Source organism: Aplysia californica, unplaced genomic scaffold (assembly GCF_000002075.1).
Source record: "Aplysia californica isolate F4 #8 unplaced genomic scaffold, AplCal3.0 scaffold00094, whole genome shotgun sequence".
Classification (NCBI taxonomy): domain Eukaryota; kingdom Metazoa; phylum Mollusca; class Gastropoda; order Aplysiida; family Aplysiidae; genus Aplysia; species Aplysia californica.
In genome coordinates, this window is record NW_004797364.1 from 1,400,461 (window position 1) to 1,422,960 (window position 22,500).

Genomic DNA, 22,500 nt, shown 5'->3' on the forward strand with positions numbered 1-22,500 from the left:
CCGACACTCGAAGTCTCAGCTTGGACATCCCTATTGTCAACAAAAGGTAGTTCTTCCACATTATGTAGGCTTAACATTTCCCCCACTTTGTTTTAAAGTTGATGAGGCCCAGTGAGACGTTTCTGCCAAGTTCCCATCAATAATGTCATGTTCAATTCGTGGATGTCTTTGAGCAGGGAAAATCATCACGTACGACGGGACATTTAGTGGGAAATGGGAGACGGGGGTGGTCAGTTGCATTTTTCTTATTTTGCTTGTTTGATAAAAGATTTTTACGGCATTCCCAAACCGAATAAGTTCACATGAGCGCGCAGGACACAAGTTGGTTGCTTTTACATACATTTCAGGGGTCTTGATTTTCACTTTGCAGGTCAGAATACAGGGTGATATTTTTTTTTAAATCCTGTACAACTTTTTTTCTAAATATCTCGAACAAGATTTGTACTAGAACGTTGTAATTTGGAACAGATACAATTCATTCAAAAGGAATTTGTTTGACATAAAATTTACAAAGAGGAACCTTATTTTTGAAAACGGAAACGGTTTTTATTAAAAACCACCTATAAATGCAAAATGCGCCAATTTAATAGATCGTGTAAGGAAAGTCTTGAAATGACTGGTTTGTTTTGTTTTATTTTCCTTTTATTTTTAAAAACAAATATTTCCATCCCTGTAAACGTTAAACAGTATTTCTTTTCTCCTGCAGAGTTTTTTAAATTATTCTTTTTAATTCTGGAATTTCGAGAACCAATGGTCTATATGTCTTCCTTTAGACTCGACTCATTTTAACTCGTCGTTCGTAATGTTCAGTGGTGGCCAAACACAAAGATCTACTCAACCATGAGTGCTCAAAACCACACACACTGTACATCTTACAGTATGGAGCTGTGTCTAGAGACAATAGGGCGGGGGAGTGAGGTTCCCCAAATAGACAGCATTTGTGGAGTTGATATAACCTGAAAAGTGAATATGAGCTTTGCCAAGGAACCAAAGTGTCATAGAGGTAATGTTCACGCTTTTCAAGACGATCGTGGAATCATAAACACATTGCTATCCTCTGATAGCTTCACGAAAAGGAAAATGGTACAGTCGTAGATGGAGATCTGCTTTTTGAGAATGCGGACAGTTGAGATTTAGGAAAGTCCCTGCTGCACTACGGACAAACGTCTCATGGGGCCCATCTACTGAATTGACGCTTAAACGGGTGCAAACGGTATGTGTTTGACCTGAAGTTGTCATTTTGTCTGGAATATTTTTGTTCTGATTCTCTACAAGTTCTAACCATTTCCACCCTTGACATCAAAGAAGGCCTTAAGAACACTTTAACATTATTTTAGTATCTTGTGCGAAACTTACAAAATGAGTTGGCGGTGAGGAAATGTTCAATACAAAAAGCTCCTTGCTCTTTACTAACCTTAATCATGACCTCAGCAGGCAAAGGAAACTTGATAAAAACTATCTGCAAACTTTTGTTGACCTGTTAGACTACTGTAGTTTGCAATATGGCGCAATCGCTGGGATTTTTTTTTGTGGTAGGCCTAATGCAAACTTGGGCATCATGCTACGAAAATGGGGATATAGCTGAAATGGGTTGTTTTTTACGCTCTATGTAGAGCAAAATTATTCAGTGGATTTATCTAAAATGAATATCAGACAAATTCCTTTTGACTTCCAAATGTTGATTACAAATTTGAAACGCAAAAATTCATTGGCGAGGAAAATATTAACAAAAAAAGTTGTACAGTTGGGTTTTTTTTGGGGGGATCCCTCTGTAGTTGAAGTAGGCCTATATAAAAGTACGTAGTGAAAATTCAGTTCTAAGAGCAGCAATTTATATTCTTTTAATAATAGTATTTCTATTTTGGAGTAAAGACACATGGTCTTCATAATAACAAGAATTCTGTTCGGGACAACGAAGGATAACAAATTCTTATAAATCAGTGCATATAAAATATTCCCTTTGGATCTCTCCTTTTCATATTGTGTGAAATCTATTGTAAAAAGGGTTTTTTTTAATGCAATGCTATACACTTAAGCTTTAGTCCCTCCATAAAGAAAGAGAAAGCATTTATGAGACCCACACACCAAATGGCGGAGTGATAAGAAAAAAAGCTACATCTTCCAATAGTGCATGTGGCGTCGTTTCGTCACTGTCATTCTACAGCGACTAAGTCATATTGTTGACGCGTTGAGCAATTGAAAGAAAATGACAGCGCCCAGTCTAATCTTTGACTCTCCCTTCACTGTTATGGCGACGTAGCACTCACGTCTACTCGAACACTTTTTTGTGTGCTTTGAGTGACCGAATTACGGGCAACTCTTAACGTAGGCCTACATATATTTTAACCCGTTCATTACCATGCCGGTCTCTCTGGTTGGATTATACGAACAAGCGAACGCCTTTGTCAGAGTATGATGCAGAATGTATTAGCTTTAAATTGATAGGCTGCATAAGTGGGTAGTGCAAGGCCTTTACCCTTTCATTACCAGGCCGGAGTCAGTCCCTTTGGTTGGATTAAACAAATAGTGAACTCCTGTGTCATATCCCATATATAATATATAACTGGCTTGGATATGCCGAATGTGCAACGGCAGCTCGCGACCGTGAAAGATGGGGGGGTCATCAAGAGGTCAACCTCTGAGTCAGAAATGACACCTCCAGATAGATAGATAGATAGATAGATAGATAGATAGATAGATAGATAGATAGATAGATAGATAGATAGATAGATCACTGTATTTTACTAATAAAGCAAAAAATCTGGGAGTGTATTTTGATTCAAAATTGCCAATGGAACATCATATCAATTATTTACGTACCATCTTATTTTGTGAATGGCGTAGAATTGGTCATATGTCTATGTTTTTGAATGAACACTCGTTGAAAACGCTCGTGTCATCTTCCTTGTTTTTACGCATCCATTATTGCAATGCTTTACTAGCTAACCTACCAAATACCACTCTTCACTTACAACGTTTTCAAAATCATGCTGCTAGGCTTGTACTAAAGAAAAAGAAGAGGGGTCACATTACTCCCATGTTAAGAACGTTGCATTGGCTTCCCGTGTCAGCTAGAATGTCATATAAAGTTGCTATATTATTATGCCATAAATGTGTCAATAACAAAGCTTCCTCATATCTTAGTAATCTCATCCAGATTTATGCTCCATCTAGATCACTAAGAGCAGGCGATCAGTATCTTTTAAGAGTACCAAGAAAAGGGGGGTTAAAAATTAGCTGAAAGATCGTTTGCCCACCTTGCGCAATCAGTTTGGAACTCTCTTCCCCAACCCTTGAGACAACATCTGAGTCTAAATGTTTAAAAATCTTTAAAGACACATAAAGTTAATAACAATATTTTATGTCAGTAGATTCATGACCAGTACTATATTATGTTTTCATTTAAGTATTTTGAGAATTGCATTGTGTATATCATTCTATTATGTATGTGTATGTGCTCATTTCGTAACGATGATTAAGCGTGCGCGTGTGATAAGCAAGTAGATGTGTGTGTGTGTATGTGTGTGTGTGTGTGTGTGTTGTGCGCGCGCGCGTGTGTGTGTGGTGTGTGTGGGGGGGGGGGGGGGGGTGCGTGTGTTTGGCGTGCATGTGTGTGCACATGTGTGCATGTAATGTATGCGTGAGTGTGTGTGTGTGTGTGTGTGTGTGTGTGTGTTTGTGTGTGTATGTGTGTGTTAGTGTGTGTGTGTGTATTAGTGTGTGTGTGTGTGAGTATTGCGTGCGTGAATATTGTTCGTACATGCATTTATGTACAGCGCCTAGAGCAGTGTTTACACGGGAATGGGCGCCATAGAGATGATCTTCATTATTATTACTATATAGATAGATAATCCCAATCTCCCCCACCACTAACTCGTCTCTCCTCATCCCTCTACCCCACCAAAAACCCATCATCCATTCCACCCTCCCTCCCCCCCCCCCCCTTTTTTTTACTCCTTAACCCTTTTCCCCAACCCTTCCTCCCGTTCCCTACCTTAAACCCTCACCCTATTTCCCCGTTCCCTCACATTCCCAACTCCTCATGCCCCCGTTACTCCCCCCCCCACCCCCACCCCACCCTTGCCGACAGTTAGCAGTAACTACGCCTCAGTTAACACGCTATTGGCTATGGTACTACCACTGCTGTGCCCACAAGGAACACAATAGATTAGAAAGTGTTGCTGGTGCGAGAACTTAAATTTATTAGATTTAATGAATTATTCAAGATCAACAAACTCTTTCACTTTATATGGGTGTTGTTCAGTTGCATACGCCATGAATAATCACAGTAGGTTAATTAAAATGTACTACCTTTTGCAACCTAGCCTTTGCATATCTGCACATTTAGACTAGATGTTTTCTTTTTAAGGGAGGGGGGGGGGGGGCTGGTTTTAAATTGACGATTTTTTGGTCAATTTATGGTATACGGACTTTTTACACATTATAATACTCCAATCACTTGTAAGTCTACAAAGTGCTTGCTCTTCGTGTTACAATCTTCATCTTTCAGATTTTTTGTCCAAGAACTTTCATTTTGCCTATTATGTAACGGAATGTCGGGGGGTTTTATTTCGCAAAACGTCCATTTTAAAATGTTTTTTCTCATCTACTTTTTCATTTTCTTTTTGCTTCCAATGAAATGTTCAAGGCTTGTTATTTATACCATAACCTAACTTTATACAGGTGGAAAATAAAATTGATGCATTCATGAAATTTATGAGTGAATTACATGGATGAATATGTAATCAAATTCAGAGGCATGACGGGGTAGGTCATTATTCATCTCTAACTTTTTTCCTAATCAAAATATCCAAGATCCCAACTGTATGAAATTTTATATTGAGTATATCTATCAATGTACCAAATTTGAACAAATTTGGTTAATAAATATAAAAATCATTTTTACTTTTATGAAAACTGTTTATTTTCAATATGGCGGTCGTTACCATGGCAACCGCAGACTTAAACAAAAAAAATAAAGTTACATTTTACATAATATGTTTTCCTGTTGTACCTCCTTGCTATAAGGCTTCATCGAAACAGGCCATAGCTACCGAAGTAGGTTTATGAACCAGCCTCCCCCCCCCCCTTTATCACTTTTAGGGTAGGTAATAAAGTTTTCTGACTTAACCCAGCAAGTTCGAGGGGCTGAGGGGAAAAGCAGTTTGAGAGTCCGCAGGTTAAGGCAAAGTTTTGTAAACACAAAGGTTGTGTCTACGAGATCAGCCCATGTCCCTTTCGTTGTAGGGTTCAGAGTGTTGATGGTTATGCAGTGTTCACATGTACAGGAGAAGAGTCGACGAGCGATTCCCGATAAGATAATGCCAAATTCGGGTTTAATCGAGATGAGCATCTGGCCATGACTGTTGGCATCATTGTGTCCGCGAGCACTCGGGGAGAAGTTCGCCGAACAAAAAAATTTAGTGCCTCGAGCATCTCGCTGAGCGTCTTCCGAGCAATTAGTTTGAATCCTGGCAGCTTGCAGAGCCAAGAAACGAAGCGGAAAGTAAAATTTCACACGCCGACAAACTCGCCAACCATGCTGACTATCTTGCCGCCCCGTCGCCGAGTTAGTTGGCGTGCAATCTCTTTTTGATAGAGAGGGGGGCAAAATGTTTGTGTTCATTCTTTCAACATGTCTCATGTGACACAGACGATGGATGCGTACTTCATGTATACATATGGTGCCCTTGCTGTTGTGCTGGTGCTAGAAGAGGAGAAGAAGAGGAGGGGGAGGACCTGTTGGGTTAGACCATGGCTCATAAGAATACCCCATGTACGGACAGTTTGAGGAGCTGATGGCTGAACTGCAAGTTAAAAATGTGGCATCCTTCAGGAACTTCCTCAGAGTTTCTCCAGAGTTTCTCCAGAGTTTTTCCAAGAAGCTCATCAACGCCATTTTCCTGCCAACACTCACATATCAGTGCCAGAAAAGGTCCCTTACAAAAGCCCTAGAGAGGAAGCTGGTCACATGCGAGATTAAATGTTTAATAAGAGCAGTTAACAAGAAGAGACCTTTTTTTTTTTAAAGAAACCATAAGTGACACGGTAGGAGCAACAACAGTCCTACCACACATTAAAAAAGAAAAGATCAAGTGGTTCGGACACCTCACACGAATGCCCTCAAACCAACCAGCTCTGAGGGCATATAACATCAAATATTCTGGCTGGAGAGCAAGAGGAAGACCAAGGTGATGCCGGAGTTAATCTGTTGCAGACACCCTCAGAGCTCACGTGATGCCCCTCCTACAGGCCACTCGCCTTGCTTCAGACAGACGCCTGCATCTCCACGCGACACCTACAGTACAAGCGGAAGAAAAGAGTAAAAAAGTAAAGTCAATAAGTACGGGAGAAAATTGGCCCCACCATCCACAAAGCAAACACTTTGTGGAGGCAGTCACTGGAACCTGACATCAAGCTGGCTGCCACTCTTTGATTCCTGGCAACTGGAAATAGTTACAGATCTTTACAGTATTGCTTCAGAGGGGCCTGCAACACTATCTGTAGTTTCATCCCTGAAATCTGTCAAGCTATCATTGATGTATATTGTGATGAAGTCCTTGTTCTACCTACAACAACAGACTATTGCAGAAGAATTTGAAACCAAGTGGAATCTATCACATTATATTGGAGCTTTGGATGGAAAACATATGGCTATCTGATGTCCCTCTAACTCTGGATCCCTTTACTTCAACAAAAGGGGTTCTACTCCATAGTCCTCTTGGCACTTGTGGATGCCAATGACAAATTCATCTATGTCAATGTTGGTGCCACTGGAGCAGGATTTGATGGTGGTGTTTTTGCAGAAACGGATTCGAAAGAACTTCTGGAACTTAACCAAATTGGAGCATGCTCGTCGTGTCAACTTTTGCACGCCGTGCTTGAGTAACTCAGACTCCCCGTGCGAGATTTTTACACGGCGAGCAATATTTTAACCCGCAAAGAATGAAATTTAACTCGGCTACCATTCAAATCTAGTTGGCCGTGTCACTGTACTAGGCAACGTATGCAACTTTGCACGCCGAGCTATTTCTGAAACTCCCCGAGTCCTCCCCGAGTTTCCCCGAGCGAGTTATTGACTCCGCGATTCATTTTTCGCTTGACGAAAATTATAAGGATGTTTAAAAATTCGGTAAGCTTCCCGTGTAATAATTTCACACTGCGAGCAGGAAATATCACTTGGGGAGGGTGGCCGATTGCTCGGCTTCATTACTCCTGTATGTGTGAACATCACATTTTTGGCCAGTCGGTGAAGAGAGGACAACGAAAATACCAAACTCCAACAAATTAAACCCAAAAAAAGCAGCCTACGATGATTTTTATCTCAATAAACTAAGATTATTAAACGCAGGAAAGCGCTTTTACTCGAAAACTTGCTTCATTACTACGTTCTCGAGCCTAGCAGTGAAGGGATTAAATTGTGACCTGTTCGTGCTGCTAGTGCCAAAAAGTATTACTCAAACTAACACACACTAAGCATCAAAAATAGCACAAAAGAAACAAAATGTTCGCCCTCCACTCGAAATGATCCTTGACTTTCCTCGGGCTTTGTTATAGGTTGTGAGGCCACTGGCACTGGTAAAATAGTTTGCTTCGTTTCTCAAAAAGAAATTATTCTTTTTTATATAAGAAACGACAGGCCCTAAAATTATGGTATCAAAGGAAAATAATAATGATTATCATTTTTTAATGAATTAAATATCACCATCTTTAGTATCTGAAAAAGAGGAATTCGAACGATCGTTTTATATACGCAATCGTTGCTCGTACTCGAATCTGGATCACTGGGTCTGTAGTCGGCGAGTGTTCTGATGGTTTCCTCCTTTTTTTTCAATCAAACATACAACGTCCTTATTTCTTCTCCTTCTTTCTTCCTATGTTACTCTTAAGTTATACCTCTAGTCATCAACACTTTTGAGACATATTTGTGTTTCTAGTGCTGCAAAATCTCTTACTTAGACAAAAAACTCGTCACGGGCAAACATGTAGGCTATTGATCATGTATTTTTCTTTTTTTCTTCCACAGAATGGATTCACACAAGACGAATGTCTCGAAGATGGATCATATGTTGAACCAAAGGGCAATCTGTCTTTAGAACGGTTTCTTCTTTGGTTTTTATTTCTTGTTTATTTCTTTTCTTTTCTTTTCTTTTAGTCTTCTATTCTTCTGTAGAGTCAGCAGATTTCAGTACACAAAGACTTTAAGGCAATTGAGAGATTCTTTTTCTCAGAATGTATTTTCTGGAACGACATTAAAATCTCACTAAGAAAGACAGGGGAAAATGAAAGCAGCTTGAAAGGAAACAAACCGAAGTTATACCGCTGTCGAGCGACGTGTGTTGGGGAGGGGAGACGGACGGACGTTCTTCACGTAAGTCGCTGATGTTCAAGAGAAAAACGTCTTTGAAAATGAGTCGTTGTACAGCCCGTAGTAAAAGGCAAACGACCATGGCGATTTTAGAAACAACCATATGCCGGCAAAAGACGAGAATATTAATACTGTTCATACTACTGCTGTCCCACCGCCGCACATCCGCTGTGTACTTTACAAGGGGAACGCCATGTCGGGGTTATACGCCGCGTAGTTTATCCTGTGAAGCCAAGGCTTTCCCTACAGAACAGCAGGGTCTTCTGTCGTGTGCCAGACTTTGCGCCAGAGCCGACGTTTGCGTGGGAGTGGCAATGGACGAAAAGGGGCAGTGCTATCACTACCAGGAATGTCTGTCTGCCGATACGTGTTCTGTTGACGATGACCCCCAGTGGCTTCGTCTGCCCTTCTACGGGAAGAACCTTGGTTTTGCGCCAAGTGCTCTTCCTCAGGAAGTTTGTTTGAACGCAGGAGTATGGAATCAGTCAACCGAATCCTGTCAATGTACCGGTGGTTGGATTGGTGTGAACTGTCAGATGCTTGCTTCTAAATGCTCCCAGCTCGTTGGTTTATACCCCGACGGGTACCACGTAGTGTCCATGAAACTCCATCGAATCATAACCGTTAGATGCCAGTTGATGTCTAAAGAGCCTGGGGCCAACACTTACATTGCCCTAAGCCATGGGAACATGTCTTTTAATCGCACATGGGAAGACTACGTGCTTGGTTTTGGCTTACCGTCCGATCAAAACTTTTGGCTTGGTCTCGAAAACATCCACGCGGTAACGGCCTCCGGATTGAGTATACTGAGCATCGACATTGTCCTGGACTTTCAAATGTACGCCTCCTCTATGGTGCGATACAAGAATGTATTTGTTGGGGGTCCATCCACGAAGTACGCGCTGGGCGTTACGTGGGATTACGACTTTACCACTCCCACTTTCTCATCCGCCGTGGGCGAATCAAACAGGCTCGGTGACTGCTTGTCTAAAGTGAGCCAAACCCCCTTTTCTACCTTCGACGCTGATCACGATCTAAACCCAGGCGACTCCTGCGCGTCGAGGGCTGGGTCTGGCTGGTGGTTCACCGACTGCGATCCGGATTGCAACCCTCTGGGTTGGAGCTACACTGCTAGACCAGGTCCTCAAAACCCAGGTCACCTGCTGTTGAAGGGCTTAGATTTTTCTGACGGTTCGTCTTACAAAAATCTCTTCGCTCACCTTGATGTGTACTTTTACCAGAGACTTTGAACGGCCCAATCCTTCTTCTTCAGACATTTCTTTTCTTTTTCTTTTTCTTCTTTCTTAGACAGAGCGGTTTGACATGGGGGCTGGGGGCAATGATTACAGTAGGAAAGATGAATCCACAGAGTTAATATATCGCTCGACGGCTGAAAGTCGAAATCTGAATGTATCTCATCGTTCTTGGAATGTATCCTACATGTCTTAAGAAACAACAACAAAAATAAAAGTCCAAGCATCCAAATGACCTCATGTCACAACCAAGTAAGTCGTTCAGTTAAAATTCAAAACGAAGGTTATGCACACGAAATGATTTTGTTTTCTTGCAATGTTCTTGCTGTAGCCCTACTTTTATCAGTCCTATAAATAATTTTACAAAATCTTGTAAAATCTTGTTCCTGAATCAGATCCTTACCCCTTTCCTTTCTCAATGTCTGATTTTTTATTTTTTATTTTAATTTTTTTTGTGGATGTTATAAGGTAATCATGTAACACTTTTAATCAAAATATCATGTTCACAAATATTTTAGTAATACTTAAAGCGGGAAGATGATTTACGCATCGGACAGAAATCGCGTCCATTCTATTTCTGCTTGTATTTAAAGAAATAAGATTAGATATTCACTATAAGGTACTGAATCTGCTTAAGATGTTCGGTAAGAAAGAGTGCACTCGAAATTGTCCAAAACGATTATCTAGCGTCGAAGAGAAAATTTATTATCTTAGAAAAATAAATGTCTTTAATGATTTGATATTGAATGTAGTTATTTTCACACTTCCTTCAACACAATTTAGATCATTTAGGAGACAGGCTTCCTGACTGTCAGGACCAAACTGGCTGAGAGGAATACAACATCCCAGGTGAAAGATAGAGACACTCGATAAAAATTTCTCCCCACTCGGGAATCGATCTTGGGTCTCCTGCAAGCGACAGCGAAGCACCAAACCGCTACACCACAGACACCGGTGTGAATGTCTGGGACAGTGTCATTATGACAAAAATAAAAAGCCAGGGGAGAGTTGAAAGTGGTTGTTTGTACAGGTGATTGTCTTGGAAAGGTTGCCGTGAAATAAGTTCATTTTGTAGGTGTTTACAGTAGAAACTATTCAAGCCGTAAAGGTCAAGATGATATTTCCGCTGCAGCCCAGCACTCGTCTGATCAACTTTGAAATTTCTGAACCATCTCTAAGCGGACGTCTCCGGCCTTTGTCAAGTCAACATCAAAGAACCAGACTTGACAAGAGTTTCCACACGCCAAGCTAACCGATTTCCCGAGAAGAGCTAAAACAGATCATTCTATTGCACGCTCCATAGACAGGGGGCGTTTGTGATGGGTCACATAATATAAGACATTACTGTTTTTAAAACGTTGTTGATATTTAAAGTCAAAATCTTACAAAGAAATATGAAATAGTTCTCACACACTTAGAATTGTTTAAATATATAGTGAGATCTATTTTCCTTCGCTCTTAAAAAAAGAATAAAAGATCAATATTCACTTGATCGATTTTTCTTTTTGGAAGTTTGTTCTACAATGGTGTACATAACTACATAATACAATAATAATAATAATAATAATAATAATAATAATAATAATAAAATATAATAATAATAATAATAATAATAATAATAATAATAATAATAATAATGATGATGATGATGATGATGATGATGATGATGATGATGATGATGTTGATGATGATGATGATGATGATGATGATGATGATGATGATGATGATGATGATGATAACAATATCATCATTATTATTATCTGCACTGATATTGCTCATATCTATGCTCTACAGCTTTACAGCATGTCTATGCGCTTTACAACTAACAGTCGAAACCGTCTAAAACCGCCTCTCATTGTCGAGGAGAATTGTGGCCGTCTTAGACAGGTGGCCTTTTTACACCATGTCAGTATATTGTTGTTTTTTTTTTTTAATTCACAAGGGGAAGGAATGGGTAGTGGCCGTTTGTTTTCAAATGATTGTCTTCTACAGGTGGCCGTTATTATAGCAGTTTCGACTGTATTATTACCCAATGAAGTCCCTAGAACGCTCAAAAACACTGTGGACTTCCTGATAAGCATACAGAGCAAGCTGCGGATTGCACATGTTCAAGCACTACCAACCTGACAAGATCTTTTGCTGTTTATAGCCGGGTAACCATTCCCATATTGGTGAAGTGAAGAAAATTCGTGTAAAGTGTCTTTCACAAATACACAACACCGGGCTCCTGACTGGATTCGAACCCATTACCTTACAGTAGCGAGTCCGAGAGCCTAATCACTGGGTCGCCAACGCCATAAATGCATGAATGATACACAATACCACAAACATAACAAACCTATTCCTTGAGTCACTTCTCAGACATTATAAAGGTTAAAGTAACGTTCGCCCTTTTGATTGATTAATTGATTGATGGAGTAGGTATTTACGGCACAGTCGACTCAGTTTTTGGTAAAACCTTCGTTTGTAGCCTATGCAACACCACATACCATGGGAAAAACTGAGAAACTCTTCGGTATGTAATATCTTACTCAAACGTCTCACACCGTCCATATAATATGTGAAGTACCAAGGTGTAATCAAGCACTCGTCAAAATAATGAAATCGAAGAAACGCATTTTTCCTCCAGTCAGGCAATTTTTGAAGATTTTTGTTTTGTTTTAGTTTGGTTTGGTTTTATTTTATGATTTTGGCTCAACGCCTTTTATTTCCATACAAAAACACATTTCCATGTTAATATCACTGAAATGCGCACAAAATATGAAGGCATAAAATTACAGTTTTCTAGTTACCATACTATGGCTGCCATTTTCTCGCTAATTTAACCTCAGAAACCAGGCTACCCTCACCTATTTCAATAGCAAATATCTCACCTTCTTTTCAAGATGGATGAGTACTTTTTTTAAATAGAAAACAAGGCAAATGAATATGTTTTTAGATGATACCAATAACTCCTAAGAAAACAAAACATCACGACTGAAAGAGCTACGGAGCTAGCCTACCTTAGAAAAATACATCTCCACTCGACGCTTAACGGCAACAGAAGATGAAACACCAATAACTCAACAAGCGCAAAAATTGACGAGCGCCGGATTCCACAGCATCGTGACACAATAAAATCGTGCGCTCGTCAATGCTGGGTATGTGGAGTTATTGATGTCATCTTAAAGCCTGTTCATTTGAAAAAGAAATAAACATCAAACTTAAATAAAAATCGAGATATTTGTGATTGAAGGAGGTGGGTTGTCTGGTTTCGGAAGTAAAATTGGCGAGAAAATGGCCTCCAAAGTTTATTTATTTCAAAAGCTTGAGAGTACTTAGATTTAGAGACTGAAAATGTGCATTTGTTGTGCCTTAAATCATCATTTTTTTTCTGCGGTAAAAGCCACACAGATATAGATCTAATATGTTTTCAAAAGGACATAAAACGTGTTGGGAAAAAAAGTTCCAGAGTAAAAAATGGTCAAACTGGCGGGGAAATGCCGGTATCTTCGAATTCACTATCTCGACTTGATTTCACCACGATGTCTCACACCCACATAATATTACATATATTGTCACATACACACACACACACACACACACACACACACACACACACACACACACACACACACACACACACACACATACACATACAGACACCCATATATGTAGCATATATATATATATATATATATATATATATATATATATATATATATATATATATATATATATATATATATATATATAAATCGCTCCTGGGCAGTGCCACTGACTGTAGTGTCTTGAGGCCATTCCCAAAGGAATTTCTCGTTCAAGCATAGTAGAATTGTAAATAGGCTGATTCATCTTGTCACGCTCATAACTGCCTGATCTGCAATAGGGAACTGCTGCTTTTTCTTTCCTAATCCTTACTATTGTTATTTCCTCTACTTCTTTTGTATTTTGTCACTCTCTTGTGACCTGCTATTTCCGGGGTGCCTTGATAGTCGAAGCAGACCTTGTGCTGTTGAAGCTAGAGAGGTGAGCAGAGTAAGTCCGATTCCCTGTAAAGACTTCTCTGTTGACACACCCCTTGGCGTTCATATGACCTTATGCAGTTGTTTTTTTATATAACTGCATAAGGTCATTGTAGTACTAATTAGTCCAATCCGATAATGTGACAGCTCCACACTTTTTCCAAGCACGATAAAAGGCTAACCCAGATTTCGGGGGTTTCTAGAAATCTTGACCTACACCAAAAGTGGACATTGCCCTATCTATAGGAGAAGTTTGGTTTCATTGGTATGTATTATTTGTTTCATGTTTGGCTATAGAGAAACTCTCCTTGTCTTTTAAAGAAACTGAACAAGGGGCAAAAACCTTACCTTCGATGTTTTCAAAAAAGTCTTTTCGGGTTAACCCCCTTGTGCTTAAAAGCGACCAATTCAATTAGAGACCTCTTGTGTTGAGCGCCGAAATGTCCTTACCATTGCAGACGACAACTCTCTACACACCAACATAAACAGATGCTTACCGTTTACAGTTTAACTACCAGAGACGGCCAGCCACTGTCGAGGTGAAAAGTGGTTGTTTTAGACGGAAGACGTCTTGACAGACATATTTCATTAAAAAAGAATTTGTTTGACACAAAATCCACGAAAAAGAAACTTATTTTGAAAACGAAAATGGCTTAAAGATAAAAGCACCCAAGAACGCAAAGTTCACCCTTTTTTTTTTTTTACTCTTTTAGAGGAAGTTGTGAAAAGATTGGTTGACTTATTTTTTATTTTCTCTTTGACATTTATTTTTTCATCCCTGTAACATTTAAACAATATTTAATTTATTTTACAGAGTTTAAAGAACTAACGATTTCATTTTGAAATTCCCAGAAGCAGTTCTCTACATGCCCTCCTTTGGACTGTTCAGTGGCACCCAAACAAAAGGGCCTGCTAAAACATGAGTGTTTAAAGCCACATACACTGTACAGAAGTAATATTCTGTATAAAGTGGATTTTAGAGACAACAGGGAGTGGGTGAACAATGAACAGTATTTTTTGAGTTAACATATATCCTGCAGGGTGAACATGTGTTTTGCTCTAAACCAAATGTCATCGAGGAAATGATCCCACTTTTCAAGACAATCGAGGAGTCATGAACACATTGCCATGCTCGGATCCATGTCATCTCGGCCTGGCGAGGATGAACATGGTACAGTCGTCAGTTAAGATCTGCCAAGAGAATGCAGACTGTTGAGGTGTAGGAAAGTCCTAGCTGCAAATCGTCTACGGACATTGCACCCTGGTGATGTTTTTTAAAGATCTGCGAATGGTGCGAATTCGACCTGAAGTGGTCATTTTTAAGGACATTTTTACTTCTGATTCGCTATAGATCCAAACTGACGGAACTTCTCTACTCATGACACCAAAGGTCTTGTTGGTACCCAAGCATTTTTTCCTTGTCCTGTGCAGAACTTACGAAATGTCAGGGATGGTGAGTATGTGGAGAGCTAATGTTCAATACGAAAAGTTCTCGACTCTTCACTGAACTTAACCATGATCTCAACAGGCAAACGAAATTTGAGAAAAATAATATCTGCAGACTTCTTTTGACTTGTTTGACTGTTGTAGCTTGCAATATGGCGCGATTGTGGTAACTTTTAGCGGAAGGCCTCATACGAATTGGTGCGCCATTCTACAAAAATGGGGACAATGTTGAAAATTATTTTTTTAAGCGCTATATAGAGTAGAGCAAAATCAATTAATGGACTTATCTAAAATGAATATCAGAAGAATTCCTTTTGGCTTCCAAATATTATTTTCAAATCTGAAACGCAAAACTTCAGTATGGGGGAAGATATTACAAAACAAGTTGTGCAGCTTTTTGTTCTTGGGTTGTTGTTGTTGTTGTTGTTGTTGTTTTTGTTGTTTTTTTAATTATTACTCTGTAGTTGTATTTGACTTCATTGAAATGTAGTTTTGCCAGGGGGTGACTTGTTCATCTATTTCGTGGACTGGTGACGTATTAAAGCTCAAACACTTTTTTTTGTTGGGGGGGGGGAGGGGTGGGCTCTCGTGGTCTAGAACTAGAAACACGGTGTTCGCCTCTCATTCTATAACCCGGAACCTGAGAGGGACGGAACATTTTCTCCTTCAAAAATAATAAAATTCTCTTGTAATCTCCTTTCCTGCTCTCTAACCATGTTCTGTCGGGTGCTTTCGTCTCCACTTCCAGCCCCCCCCCCCCCCCCCCTCCGTTTCGTTTTTCCCTCTCCTCTGTGCTCCTGACTCTTTCAGCTGCCCTTCTACTGCTACTCCCTTCCCTGGCTCATTCTTACTGCTGTCTTTCAGCAACATCCCTGAAACCTGATACATGTAGTTGTAGGGTAGGTAAGTTTGAACACCTAGCCTTCTTGGATAAGGGTGAAAAAAATCTCGGAGGTCTCGTGTGCAAGTTCAGTACGTTAAAGATCCTTGGTGGTTCTAAAATTGATAAGAGTAGGCTTTGGCCGCCACATGGACAAAATTCAAAATTAATTTCTACCAAACTGAAAATGCTTAATGTGTCCAACGTCCTCATAATGTGACCTTATGCACTTGCGAGCGCCTAAAAAAAATAAACCCAACCTATTTTTGGCTTGAACTCTCTGAACCGGCACCTGTGGTGTTGCGGTTAGTCGCTTTGCTGTCGCAAGCGGTACATCCGAGTTCGATTTCCGTATGGGGCGAATTTTTATCGAGTACAGTGACAAGTGTATCGGTCTGTTTGTTGTGACATCGTATCCCTCAGAGTAGTCACAGCCTGGGTTGGCCGTGACAGCTAAGGTCAACGCCCTCCTCGAAAATGATCTAAACTGTGTCGATAAGGGCATGAAACGCCTTCAATAGAAAATAAATGAATTAATAAATTATAATTTAGGTTTGTCAGCACGCCCAAACTCTGTCCAAATCGAAAGTATTATAAAAAGCTGGAAGTATGTTTATGACTTTGTCCTCCTAATGATTTACAAAATATGGGTGATCGGTTGTTACGCTTTCAGAATTGGGAATAATTTTTAAAAAATTGTTTGCCTAATTGTAGGAACCAACACAGTATCCTGTTTTTCACAGGCTATAGCTTTATAGGTTTCTCTACACGGCTAAACTCTATCGCCTAAATGTGTTTTTAAAAGATGGAAGTACCTTTATAACTTTGTCTTCCTACTGTTTCGAATAACTTGGGTGGTCGGCGTTACAATTTTAATATTGGTTATAATCGTTTAGTTTTTGTGCCTGCCTAAATTTAGAAACAAACACATTATTCTTTTTTACGCATGTTGTGCCATCTCATAGGTGTCTCTACACGGCTAATCTCTATCCAAACCCTAAATATGTTTTTAAGAAGTTGGAAGTATCTTTATTACTTTGCCCTTCTACTGTTTTATAAAAATTGGGTTGCCGGTCGTTACACTTTTAGTATTGGTTATAATCGTTTAGTTTATTTGTCTGCCTAAATGTGAGAACCAACACATTATTGTGTTTTAACACATGGGATGGCATTTCATAAGTTTCTCTACACGGCTAAATTCTATCCAAACCTAAATGTGTTATAAAAAGCTGAAAGTATCTATATTATTACTTTGTCTTCCGACTGTTGTGAAGCACTTGGGCGGTCGGTCATTACACGTTTCGTAATGTTTGTAATCTTTTAGTTGTTGTGCCTGCCAAAAAGTAGGAACCAACATATTATTCTTTTTTACACATGGATGGTCGGTCGTTACACTTTTAGAATTAGGATTTAATTTCTAAGATTTTGTGTATGCCTAATTGTTAGAACCAATACAGTATCCTGTTTTTCACAGGTTATAACTTTATAGGGTTTTTTACACGACTAAATTGTATAACCTAAATGTGTTTTGATAAGCTGGAAGTACCTTTATAAAATTATCTTCCTACTGTTTTGAGTAACTTGGGTGGTCAGTCGTTATAATTTTAGTACTGGTTATAGTTGTTTAGATTCTGTGCCTGCCTAAATGTGGGAACCAACATTTTATTCTTTTTTTAAGCACGTGGTGGCATTTTATAGGTTTCTCAACACGGATAAACTCTATCAAAACCTAAATGTGTCATAAAAAGCAGTAAGTATCCTTATTACATTCTGCTCCTACTGTTATACAGAAATTGGGTTGCCGGTCGTTACACTTTTAGAATTGGTTATAATTTTTAAGATTTTGTGTATGCCTAATTGTAGGAACCAACACATTATCCTGTTTTTCACAGGTTATAGGTTTATATGTTTTTTACACAGCTAAAATCTATCACCTAAATGTGTTTTTAAAAGCAGGAAGTACCTTTATAACATTGTCTTCCTATTGTTTTGAGTAACTTGGGTGGTCGGTCGTTACAATTTTAATATTGGTTATAATCTTTTAGTTTTTGTGGGTGCTTATTGTAGAAACGAACACGTTATTGTGTTATAACACAACACATGTTGGCATTTCATCAGCTTCTCTATACACTAAACTCAATCAAAACCTAAATGTGTTTTTAAAAAGCTTGATGTATCTTTATTACTTTGTCCTTCTACTCTTTTATAAAATTTGGGTGGTCGGTCGATTCACTTTTAGTATTGGTTATAATGTTTAATATTTTGTTGATGCCTAATTGTAGTGACGAACAAAATATTGTGTTTTGCACATGTGGTGGCATTTTTAAGGTTTGTCAGCACGCTCAAACTCTACCCAAATCGAAAGTGTTATAAAAAGCTTGAAGTATGTTTATGACTTTGTCCTCCTAATTATTTTTTTTTAATGGGTGGTCGGTCGTTACACTTTTAGAATTGGGTATAATTATAAAAAATGCTGTGTATGCCTAATTGTAGGAACCAACACAGTGTCCTGTTTGTTAACAAGACAGTTATAGCTTGTTAGTTTTTTTTTACTCTGCTAAACTCTTTCAAAACACATGTGGTGGCATTTCATCAGTTTCTCTACACAATACACTGTATCAAAATTAAAAGTGTTATAAAAAGCTGTTAGTATCGTTATCACTTTGCCCTCCTACTGTTTTATACAAAATTGGGTGATCGGTCGTTACACTTTTAGAATTGGATATAATTTTTAGGATTTTGTGTATGCCTAATTGTAGGAACCAACACAGTATCCTGTTTTTCACAGGTTATGGCTCTATAGGTTTTATTACACGGCTAAACTCTATCACCTAAATGAGTTTTTTAGAAGCTGGAAGTACCTTTAAAACATAGTCTTCCTACTTCTTCGAGTAACTTGTGTGGTCGGTCGTTACAATTTTAATATTGTTATAGTCTTTTAGTTATTGTGGGTTCCTAATTGTAGGAACAAACACGTTATTGTGTTACGCAGAACACATGTGGTGGCATTTCATCAGTTTCTCAACACAATAAACTCTATCAAAACCTAAATGTGTTTTTAAAAAGCTGGATCAATCTTTATTACCTTACCCTTCTACTGTTTTATAAAATTTGGGTGGTCGGTCGTTATACTTTTAGTATTCGTTAAAATCATTTAGTTTCTCTGTCTACTTTAATGTGGGAAGCAGCACACTATTGTGTTTTAACACATGTTGTGGCATTTCAAAAGTTTCTCTATACGGCAAAACTGTATCCAAGCCTAAATGTGTTACAAAAGTCTAAAGGTATCTACATTACTTTAGCCTCCTACTGTTTCGAGTAACTTGGGTGGTCGGTTGTTACAATTTCAGTATTTGTTGTCATCGTTTAGTTTTTGTGCCTTCCTAAATTTATTAACCAACACATTAATCTTTTTTACGCATGTGGTGTCATCTTATAGTTTTCTCTACTCAGCTAAACTTTATCCCAACCTAAATTTGTTTTTAAAAAGCAGAAAGTATCTTTATTACTTTGCCCTTCTACTGTTTTATAAATATTGGATGGTCGGTCGTTACACTTTTAGTATTGGTTATAATCGTTTAGTTTCTCTGTCTGCCTAAATATGAGAACCAGCATATTATTGTGTTTTAACACATGCGGTGGCTTTTCATAAGTTTCTCTACACGGCTAAATGCTATCCAAGCCTAAATGTGTTATAAAAAGCTGAAAGTATCTTTATTATTGTATCTTCCGACTGTTGTGAGGTACTTGGGCGGTCGGTCGTTACACTTTCAGTAGTGGAGGTAATCTTTCAGTTCTTGTGCATGCCTAAAAGTAGGAACCAACACATTATTCTTTTTTACATGTGACAGCATTTTATAGGTTTCTCTACACGGCTAAACTCCATCCAAACTTAAATGTGTTTATAAAAATCTGAAAATATCTTTATTACTTTTCCCTTCTGCTGTTTGGAAAAACTTGGGCAGTCGGTTGTTACATTTTTAGCATTGGTTATAATCTTAAATATTTTGTTGATGCCTAATTGTAGAGACGAACACAATATTGTATTTTTGCAAATGTTGTGGCATTTTTTAGGTTTCTCAGCACGCCCAAACTCCATCCAAATTGAAAGTGTTGTAAAATGCTGGAAGTATATTTATAACTTTGTCCTCCTAATGATTTACAAAATCGGTCAATTACACTTTTAGAATTGGGTATACTTTTTAAGATTATGGGTATGCCTAATTGCAGGAACCAACACAGTATCCTATTTTTCACTGGTTATGGCTTGATAGGTTTTATTTACACGTGAAACTATGTCACCTAAATGTGTTTTTAAAAGATGGAAGTAACGTTATCACTTTGTCTTCCTACTGTTTCGAGTAACTTGGGTTTTCGGTTGTTGACATTTGTGTATTGATTATAATCGTTTAGTTTTTGTGCCTCCCGAAATTTAGGAACCAACACATTATTCTTTTTTACGCATGTGATGGAATCTCATAGGTTTCTCTACGCAGCTAAACTCTATCCAAACCTAGATATATTATAAAATGCTGAAAGTACCTATATTACTTTGTCTTCCGATTGTTGTGAGGTACTTGAGCGGTCGGTCGTTACACTTTTAGTAATGGTTGTAATCTTTTAGTTTTTGTGCTTGCCTGAATGTGAGAACCAACACATTATTGTGTTTTAACACATGTGGTGGCTTTTCATCAGTTTCTCTACCCGGATAAACTCTATCCAAACCTAAATGTGTTATAAAAAGCTGATAGTATCTATATTACTTTGTCTTCCGACTGTTTTGAGGTCGGTCGGTCGTTACACTTTTAGTATTGATCATAATCTTTAATATTTTGTTGATTCCTAATTATAGTGACGATCACAGCATTGTGTTTTTGCGCATGTAGAGTCATTTTTAGGTTGTTCAGCACTCCCAAACTCTATCCAAATCGAAAGTGTTACAAAAAGCTGAAAGTATGTTTATGACTTTGTCCTCCTAATGATTTTTAAAAATTGGATGGTCGATCGTTACATTTTTAGAATTGGGTGTAATTTTAAAGATTTTGTGAATGCCTTTACTTTAGTAAAGAACGCCATGGAACCAACACATTATTCTTTTTTACGCATCTTGTGGCATCTTAAAGGTTTTTCTACACAGCTAAACTCTATCTAAACTTAAATGTGTTTTTTAAAAGCTGAAAGTATCTTTATTACTTTTCTTTTCTACTGTTTTAAAACATCGGGTGGTCGGTCGCTACATTTTTTGTATTGGGTATAATTGTTTAGATGTTGTGTATGTCTAACTGCTGGAACCAACACAGCATCCTGTTTTTCACCGGTTATATCTTTATAGGTTCCTCTACACGGATAAACTCTATCTAAACATAAATGTGTTTTAAAAAGCTGGAAGCATCTTTATTACTTTGCCTTCCGACTGTTTTATAAAACTTAGGTTGTCGGTCGTTACACTTTTATTATTGGTTATAATCCTTTAGTTTTTGAGTGTGCTTAATTGCAGGAACGAACATGTTATTGTGTTTCATTCAATACGTATGGTGGCATTTCATAAGTTTGTCTACACGGGAAAACTCTATCCAAACCTAGATGTGTTATAAAATGCTGAAAGTATCTCTATTACTTTTTCTTCCGACTGTTTTGAGGTACTTGGGCGGTCGGTCGTTACAATTTTAGTAATGGTTGTATCGTTAGGTTTTTGTGCATGCCTAAATATAGGAACCAACACATTCTATTTTACGAAAGTGGTGGCTTTTTATAGGTTTTTCTATACGGTTAGACTTCATCCAAATCTGAATATGTTTATAAATAGCTGCAATTATCTTTATTTCTTTATCCTCTTACTGTTTTGAGTAAATTGGGCGGTCACTCGTTACAATTTAGTTTTGGTTATAATCGTTTAGTGTTTCTAGCTGACTAAATGTAGGAACAAACAACCTATTCCTTTTTACACATGTGGTGGCATTTTATAGGTTTCTATACACCTTTAAACTTTATCCAAATTTAAATGTGTTTTGAAAAAGCTGGAAGTATCTTTATTACTTTGCCCATCTACTGTTTTACAAAAATTGGTTGGTCAGTCGCTACACTTTTAGTAATGGTTATAATCGTTTAGTTTCTCTGCCTGCCTAAACGTGGGGACCAACACATGATTGTGTTAACACATGTGGTGACATTTCACAAGTTTCTTTACAAGGCTAAACTATATCCAAACTTAAATTTGTTATAAAAAGCTGAAAGTGTCTTTATTCCTTTAGTCCCTTGCTGTTTTGAAGTACTTAGGAGGTCGGTCGTTACATTTTAGTAATGGTTGTAGTCTTTTGGTTTTTTGTGCATCCCAAAATATAGGAACCCACACGTTATTCTTTTTTTACATGTGGTGGCATTTTATAGGTTTCTCTACACGGCTAAACTCCATCTAAACCTAAATATGTTCATAAAAATGTGGAAGTATCTTTATTAATTTGCCTTTCTGCTGTTTGGGAAAACTTTGGCAGTCGGTCGTTACACTTTTAGTTTTGGTTGTATTCTTTTGGTTGTTGTGCTGCCCTAAAA

At 38.3% G+C, this 22,500-nt stretch overlaps 2 protein-coding genes across 4 annotated transcripts in view; both read left to right on the plus strand.

Moving 5' to 3' along the window:
• The window catches only part of LOC101864679 (tenascin-R), a 14,156-nt gene extending 3,795 nt beyond the window's left edge, over nucleotides 1-10,361 (plus strand). For 2 of the 3 annotated variants that reach the window (XM_035968885.1, XM_013080664.2), the window contains exon 2: nucleotides 8,027-10,361. In XM_035968885.1, coding sequence (XP_035824778.1) covers nucleotides 8,383-9,618 — 1,236 coding nt within the window. In that variant the 5' untranslated portion in view covers nucleotides 8,027-8,382 and the 3' untranslated portion in view covers nucleotides 9,619-10,361. Of the gene's footprint in view, nucleotides 47-8,026 lie in introns of all 3 variants that reach the window. The other variant, XM_035968886.1, reaches the window with a different exon arrangement.
• Nucleotides 10,362-14,484: 4,123 nt separating this feature from the next.
• LOC101845312 (coiled-coil domain-containing protein 13) overlaps nucleotides 14,485-22,500 on the plus strand; it is a 34,055-nt gene continuing 26,039 nt past the window's right edge. The window contains exon 1 of the mRNA XM_013080665.2: nucleotides 14,485-15,078. The gene's annotated coding sequence lies outside the window, so the exon portion shown is untranslated. The remainder of the gene's footprint in view (nucleotides 15,079-22,500) is intronic.